This window comes from Alligator sinensis, unplaced genomic scaffold, assembly GCF_000455745.1.
Source record: "Alligator sinensis unplaced genomic scaffold, ASM45574v1 scaffold301_1, whole genome shotgun sequence".
Classification (NCBI taxonomy): Eukaryota; Metazoa; Chordata; order Crocodylia; family Alligatoridae; genus Alligator; species Alligator sinensis.
Genome location: NW_005842035.1, coordinates 1,258,167 through 1,266,024, shown reverse-complemented (window position 1 = coordinate 1,266,024; position 7,858 = coordinate 1,258,167). Strand labels below are relative to the sequence as shown.

At 54.1% G+C, this 7,858-nt stretch overlaps 1 protein-coding gene across 2 annotated transcripts in view; it reads right to left on the bottom strand.

Annotated features, from left to right (window-relative positions):
* Positions 1 to 7,858, bottom strand: part of MASP1 (mannan binding lectin serine peptidase 1) — a 59,264-nt gene that overhangs the window by 443 nt on the left and 50,963 nt on the right. For both annotated transcript variants that reach the window (XM_014519357.2, XM_025202729.1), the window contains 4 exons: positions 6,764 to 6,877; positions 6,149 to 6,334; positions 4,150 to 4,217; positions 1,374 to 1,473 (listed from right to left, as the gene is read on the bottom strand). In XM_014519357.2, the coding sequence (XP_014374843.1) occupies positions 1,374 to 1,473; positions 4,150 to 4,217; positions 6,149 to 6,334; positions 6,764 to 6,877 (468 nt within the window). The remainder of the gene's footprint in view (positions 1 to 1,373; positions 1,474 to 4,149; positions 4,218 to 6,148; positions 6,335 to 6,763; positions 6,878 to 7,858) is intronic.

Here is a 7,858-nt window from a genome sequence, read left to right as displayed (position 1 = left end):
GATGCTCTCCTGGCTGTATCAACACCCCCGGTCTTGCCGGCTCCCAATCCCTTTCATAGGACCGGAGGTCCTGTTGCCTGTATGCTCAGAGAGTCGAGAGGCCAAGGACCCCCCACCAAATCACTGCTTCACACCTTCTCCCACAGCACAAGAAGTGCCTGAGCTTCCAAGAATGCACGATAACAGGCCACAGGTCCAAGCCAGGGGGGATGAGGGCATTGGCAGGGGAGTAACTGTTGACTAAATGCTCAGAGGATCCTAGGAAGAGCATCAGACCGTGTGCTACAGAGGAAGGCAACTCCCTGCCACCCCAGTCTGTGCGTGTCTGACCATTTCCTTAGTCTTTTCCATTTCTGACTTGATTTCTCAGCTTTCCCTCGGGCTGTCATTCCTTCCAAGAACCTCCAGCGGGTCCGGTCAAAGAGACCACCAACAAATCCTTTGTTTCTTCCATATTGTCTGGGCCATCGTGCCTGCCACAAGCCTTGAACCCTTTGGAGAACCTGCAAGGCATTTTGCACCATGGCTGCTGCAGGGATGGGTCCTCCCTGCTTCAATGGGGAGTGCAGGGCTGGAAGGGGTCATGGAGCCCCATTTTCCAGGGTCTGGGCTTTCCTGGTTGCCCTTTGCACTTCTTGTCAGGGGGGTTTTAAGCTTCCCCCAAAGGCACTGGGCGTTGGCTGCAGCCCAGGCTGGGATGGGGACTGGGTTGTGCCAATGCTCCTGCTGGGACCCCAAACCGGAGGGTCCTGGCTAGAGGGTTTGGCCCCTCTGCTCAGGGTCAGACTGGTGCTACATTTGGGGTCAGGAAGGAATTTCACCCTATGGTCAGATTGGTACGAGGCGGTGTTTCCTTCCCCTGTAGCAGGGGCACGGCCTCTACCTGGGCTCTCTTGAACATATATTAACAACCTGGTATAGAAGTAGGACCTTGGCTGCTGTGGTCCCCCGGCTTTACCTGTGGCAGGTTCAGGTGTGACATCTGTGTTATGTCAAGGTTGATGGTAATTTTACTAAGTGGTTAGATGATGGATTTGTCTGGGATGGTTTGGCCAAGGCTGATCCTGCCTCAGTCCGGGGTTTGGACTAGATGTGACCTCTGGAGCTCCCTTCCAGCCCCACTTCTCAATTTTTAATATGATCCCTGCTCCCTTCCAGGGTGCTAGATTGCTACCAGCTCAGAGGTCAGGCACTGGATTGCATTTCACTGAGGAAATTCCCCGTCCTATTAGTATGAGGAGCTGGGAAGGAAAGGCAAGACTTGGCGTTCCCCCTGGGGCCTGGATTTCTTGCAAATGGCTCTAGCTGAGACTCTGCTGGGGAGCACAGGAGAAGATGCTTGCAACCAAGTTTGCTGGGAAGGAAGATTTTACCTTCTTTCTCTCCAGCGCAGATCATATCATCCGTCACCTTCCTGTTCAGCTTGTCATAGGTTTCTTTGCACAGCTGGTGGTCCGTTAGCGGGATCTCTACCTGCAACACAACAGGCTTCTGGTTTGCAAATCAGCCTGGCTCAGGGGGCTCGCTCCGGCCCCCACTGCATGGGCTGTGGTCTATCAGGCTGCACGCTGGACTGGGGAATACCAGGGACAGGTTTTAGATGGGACCTTGCAATGTTAATGCATGAGTCTGCATTGCTGGGACTAAAACCCCGCTGTCCCAACCAGCATGGCATCCCCCTCATGTGCCCTTGCTGCCACTGGAGGGTGATGCAGCACCACGTTGAGTTGGCATGGGGCTTATTATGGTAAATGGGTCAGTTTGCCTGTATGCAGGAGGCCTGATGGAGTGTTTCCCCATCTCTTTGCATGTATTGAAGGCTCCTTCATCATCTCCAACTGGATGGGGGTGGGAGTGGGGGTTCCAGCAGTGTCCTTGGAGGTGTGCTGCATCTCCCAGGCACATGCTTGATGGATCAAAGGGAGGTGGGATGTAGATCACCTGGGAAGGTCACTGCCAGGCTGAGTCCATCTCAGCAGGACCGGGATGGGACCCAAGGATGCCTTGGCAGAGGCAATGGCCATGGAAAGGTTAGCTTTTCATGGCATCTCCCTGTCTTTGAATGCCCGCCACCTTCTGCCACCCACGTGTCCACTGCCCTCACAGGCAGCTTTGCCCCTTCTTCCATTAATTCCCCAGGGCAATCTCTGGGGCTCCTTTAAAGTCCAATCTACTGTGATGCCTACAAGAGGCTGGCCATCAGACACGGGTCAGGCTGGGAGGGGCAGTAGATGCGTGCTTATTTTTCAGTCCTACTCCCAAATCCAATTGATATAAAACTCACACGTTCACATATATGCACATACATACATGTGTGCTCACACACACACATATACCTATAGATATGCAAACACACACGTACCCATACATACCTATAGATATATGCCTCATACACACGTCCCCATATATACCTATCAAGACACAGGGATGCACACACATAAGTATGTGCACACACATACCTACCCCTATCTACCCCCATACATAAGCACACAGATAAGCAGGATCTTTGGGGCTGGGACTGCTCCTGGATGGGTATGGACATCGTCCTGTGCTCCCTTGGGCCTTACCATAACTCAAAAAAAATTCTATTTATGCTTGTTGCCCTGGGCCCATGAGACCTCACACTTCACGTTAAGGTTTGCAAGAGGAGGGGAGGCATCTCCCTCCAGGGGTCTAGTCCAGCCTGACTCTAAGGCAAAGAAACCATCCACATGGAAGCATCCTCTGGGGAGTGCTTGTGGGGTTAATGGAGCCTGTTTCCATTTCCTTGGTGGCGTGATGTGTTCACATATGTCTTGTGATCAAGCAAAGCAAAGCAAAGCAAAGCAAAGCAATGCAACCCCATCTAGATTTCAATGGCATAGCAGATGTTAAAAATCATGCATTATTTATGTGGCTTTGTAGAGAGTGACGAGGACGTAGGACCCCACATGTGGTTATATAGCTCACATATGATATGTCAGTGCAGCCTAGGCCACGTGGTTAGTCATGCAGCTGACACTAGCCTGGACTGCAGCGGTGGTGAGAAGTTTCAATGCCGTGCTGTGATAAGGTGAGAGGTGAGACTCCAATACAGAGCTGTAATATGGCCAGATATACTAGAGCAATGGTTTTAGCACTGGGTGTGCAATTGCAGGGGAAGGGAAAAGCCAAAGCATTAAAAGTCTTTGTCGGTGAATGGTGTGAGAGGGGGGCTTTCAGTCTGTCCCCATTGTCTCGCTTCTGGCTGGTGGTCTCGGGGTAGGATCTGTGCACTTTGTGCTGGACATTTGACCTCTTTAACCTTTTGGACCTTTCTGACACCATTATCAGCTCTCTGGGCGCCCGTACACGCGACGACCTGATGCACTTGAAGCCCCAAAGGCCTCCTAGCTGGGTCAGTCAATTGAGCAAAGTGCCCGTGTTTGCCCATGGATCGATCACTGCCAACAGGCTCATCGATTTTCAGGTGGGCTCTCACTGGTTGCCGGCACCGCGCAGACCTTTTTTTGGGAAGCGACTCCTGACTGTTTGCCTAAGAGGTGTGTTTGTTCCTGGCCAAAGTCCTTGGGGCTGTTTGCATCTGGCAGCACAAACAAGCAGCTGAACAGATCTGCCGTCTCTTTAGGGAGGCCTTGGTCTCGGCATGGCGTGAGAGATGTGCAAGTGTTGAATCTGCAAGCGTGAATTTTCAGTTGCTTTCTGCCGAATGTACCGATGCCAATGCACATATAGTTTTACTTTATTTGACAATCTATATATCCTTTGCCCGCCCATCTGATAGAGCGCATTCCCACCCTTGTCACTAAAGTCATTTATTTGGGGATGCCCTGGGCAAACCTAACGCGTGGCACTGAGCAAGATGCCATTGATCCTGACCTTGCACAGAGGCTAGCACTAGCCACGGTGCCTGTCACATACCCCACACATACAGCACACAGCACTTCTCAACCCGCAGCCACGCGCAGACAATCATTCTCCCATCGCTGCTTGGAAAAGGTCCTTCTCCCCATCGTACACGTGGGGCAACAGGCCTAGAGCGGGGAAGTGACACACCAAAGGGCACACAGGGAGACCTGGGGAGGCCTGCCTCTATGTCCGAAATGCCACACCTGAGTCGGGGCCTCTAGATTAGAGTGTCCTGAGAGGAATAGTAAAAGCCCGTATCACCTCCATCAAGGCGTCAGGCAGGCGCTGCAGGAACTGCTTCCCCCATCCGCTGACGATGACGATGGTGCCTGGAAGCAAGAAGGAAAGAGAGTAGTTTGTTTGACCGTGGGTCCCTTGCTCCTATCTATGCAAGGCTGCAAGAGGCCGCGCTGGTCCCTGGACCCTCCTAAAGGTCTGTGACAATCCATCTGCACGGCAAAGCCTTTCTAAGTGATTCTCCCCCTCTATTCAGCACTGGGGAGGCCACATCTGGAGTCCTGTGTCCAGCTGTGGGCCCCCACTACAGAAAGGATGTGGACACATTGGAGAGAGTCCAGTGGAGGGAAAATAAAATGGTTGTGGGGCTGGGGGACAGGACTGGTGAGGAAAGGCTGAGGGAAATGGGCTTATTTCGACTGCAGAAGGGAAGACCGAGGGGGATTGAATAGCAGCCTTCACCTCCCTGCAGGGGGGCTGCAAAGAGGATGGAGCTGGGCTGGTCTCAGTGGGGGCAGATGGCAGAAGGAGCAATGGACTCAAGTTGCAGCAAGGGATGTTTAAGTTGGATATTAGGAAAAACTCTCACGAGGAGGGTAGTAAAGCACTGGAGCAAGCTACCCAGAGAGGTGGTGGACTCTCCATCCTTGGAGGTGTTTAAGACCTGGCTAGACAAATCCGTGGCTGGGATGATGTAGTTGGGGCTGGTCCTACTTGGAGCAGGGGTTGGACTAGATGGGACCCCCTGAGGTCTCTTCCAACCCTCATTGTCTGTGATTTTATGACTCTAACCCAACCCTGTGCTACCAGCAGCTGCACTGAGCCCAGCTCCTTTTCATACCCAGCTGGCTCCTGTCTTATGGGAGAGGAGCAAGGACCAACACGGACATTTTTGCCTTATCCACTCTCTGCTGCCAGCTCGTAGCCCCTTCTTCCCAGTTTGACTGCTCTGAGCATCCCAAGTGGGGCAAACACCCAGGAACACGTACAGGACTGGGAAGAGAGGGACGTGCGAGGCTGGGCTGAGAGATGTGGGCCTTACACCCTCCAAGGTACCTGGAGGCCAGTTCTCCTGGAGCCCCAGCACTGATGAGGCAGCTGGGGGGTGGCAGGTTGGCCCAGTTCATGCATGATTGGCTGGGAAGAGCAGCTGGTCAGCCTTTTTCACTGCAAATGGGGTCACTCCCTCCCTTTCTCAGTCCTGACTTTCATCAGGAAAAATCTTCTTCACTGTTAGAGCAGCAAAGCAGTGGAACAGATGCCAGGGAAGGTGTGGGTTCCCCATCACCGGAGGTGTTCAAGAAGAGGTTGGACAGCCACTGGTTGGGGGTGATTTGGTGCAGCGATGCCTATTTTCTACTATAGGTATTTCCTGGGTTTTTGGGCATTGCTGGTTGTCCCAGCCCTCCCTTTCTGCTATATGTGTCAGGGTGTTTTTAAGCCTTCCTCATAGGTGTTGGATGTTGGCCGCATCCCATTCTGGGGATGAGGACTGGGCTGTGCCAGTGCTCCTGTTGGGACCAAAGCTAGCTGTTCCCAGCTAGAAGGTCTTGTCCCTCCATGCAGGGTTGGCCCAACAGCAGATTTGGGGTCAGGAAGGAATTTTCTCCTGTGGTCAGACTGGTATGGACTGGTGCGGGGTGGGAGAAACTGGCCTTCTTCTGAAGCAGGGTGACGGCCTCTGCCTGGGATCTCTTGAGCATATATTAACCACCCTTTACAGAAGCAGGATGTTGACTGCTGCGGTTCCCCTGCTTTCTCTGTGGCAGACAAGACCTTCTCCCTCCTGCGTCTGTGTCCAACCAGGGAATGCAATCCGGGCTCACGGTAGATTGCTTTTTCCTCTAGACCAATATGGCTACAACCTGGATACCAACCAGGGAATGAATGTTTATGGCCTGGTCCCACTTGGTACCTTTGAGCCCCACCACTGAGGTCTTTATCCAGGGACGCCCTCCCCATCCTCCAGCCTTTCAGAGCCTCTGTCCCATGCTCGCAACGAGAACAAAAAGCCCACTCTTGCCTTTGCTGGGTGACCCATCGGGGAAGCAAACCGGCATGACGTAGTCATTCAACACCACCTGGCTAGACAGCTCCACCAGGCCCAGGTCGTACTGGAAGGTGGTGGGGTGGTAGGCGGGGTGGAGGATGAGGTTTTTGGGTTCCAGCTGCTGCTCGGTGTCATCTTTCTTGAGCGTCTTGTGCTTGCCTGGAAGGGAGGCAAGGAGCAGGGAGATGATCCTGTGGGGCAGGGCCACCCCGTGACATTTCCAAAGGGGCACCTGCTTTCCTGAGCCCTTCAAGGTCATCCTGGGTCATGGAGAACAAGTGGCTCCAAAGGGGACCTGGCTTGGTAGATGCATAAGAAGTTGGCAGGTCCCAGCTGGGTTATGGCTACATGAGCCAGGGCATAGAGGACCTCATATCCAGCCCCCCAGAGAGGTTTGGGAGGAAGCTGGTGTGGGGTGTGTGAGCTAGGGCATGCTTGGTGGCTGGCAGGTGCTCCAGGAGATGCCAGACTGCGTGGTGATAGGGTTGGGGGAGAAAACCACACTACTGCTGGCCCGGCGGGCTCTGCTCCCACCCAGCTGCCTCAGCCCCATATCTTAATCCAGGGTCCCAATCCCCATGCACTCACCCAGGATGACCTTGAAGGAAGAAGGGCTGATGACATCCAAGCTGTGGAGAGCTGGGTTCTCCGGGTCCAGCATATGGTGGAGGCAGTGGGCAGCTGTCACAATCCACTTGTTCCCTGGAAAAGCAGCGGTCAGCAGGCTTGTCCAGCCAGCCTAGCCCAGCCTAGACCCCAGTGCATGGGGTAGCTCGCAGCACCCCTCATCTCATACAGCCCCTTTCCCCTAAGGACCAAGGTCGCACATCGGTTCCATCTTATCCCAGCTATGGGGGAAAAATACCCATCAGAGGTCTAAGAGGTGGTTACTAACATGTAGCTGATCTGACAGCACCCCCTAGGAGTTGGTACTGGGTAGCTAGAGATGCTGCCCATGTCCCACCCTGCACCAATGTTAGGGTGTCCTTCCTCCTAGTCATCGCTCTGGTGAGTCTTTGCAGGGCAGAGCAGAGGGCAGTGCAAAGGGTCCCAGCCCCTGTGGATCCAGGCCTGGGAACAAGGTCTGAGCAGAGATCGGGTGCATCTGAGGAGACCTGGGGTGAAGCCTGATCCTCAACCTGCCAGTGCCGAGGCCTTTAGCCATGCATCTCAGTCCTGGGCCTCCTCCCTGCTACCAGGTAGTAGCAGCTGTGTTGGGCAAGTGGCATTGAAGCCTATGCATAGTCACAGAGCAGTGGGGCTGGAAGGGAGCTCTGGAGATGACATCTAGTACAACCCCTGCCTGAGGCAGGATCAGCCCTGTGCCACCCAGCCTAGACAGCCATCCAAACAACCCTAGAGCACAGGCTTGTAGAAAAGCACAGCCCAGTGCTAGCAGTGTAGCTTGTGGCAGAAATGCCCCCGTCGGTGCCCCTCTCCAGAGATCTGTCTCAGCCAGCCCGAGAGGCTGCTGTTGAATCCCTCAGGGCGGGGATCTCGCTCCTTGTCTGCAGACAAAAGCCTGGCGCCTGGGAGGCGATGCTCTGGTCACCTGGGCAGGGGGGGAAGACCCGGCCCTGTGCGCGGGCCCAGGTAGCCAGGGATGCTTTGCAGATTGGACGGTTTGTAGCCAGTATTGGCAGCTTCGATTGGACCGGCTGCTGAGGTCAGAGAGGTTTTAAA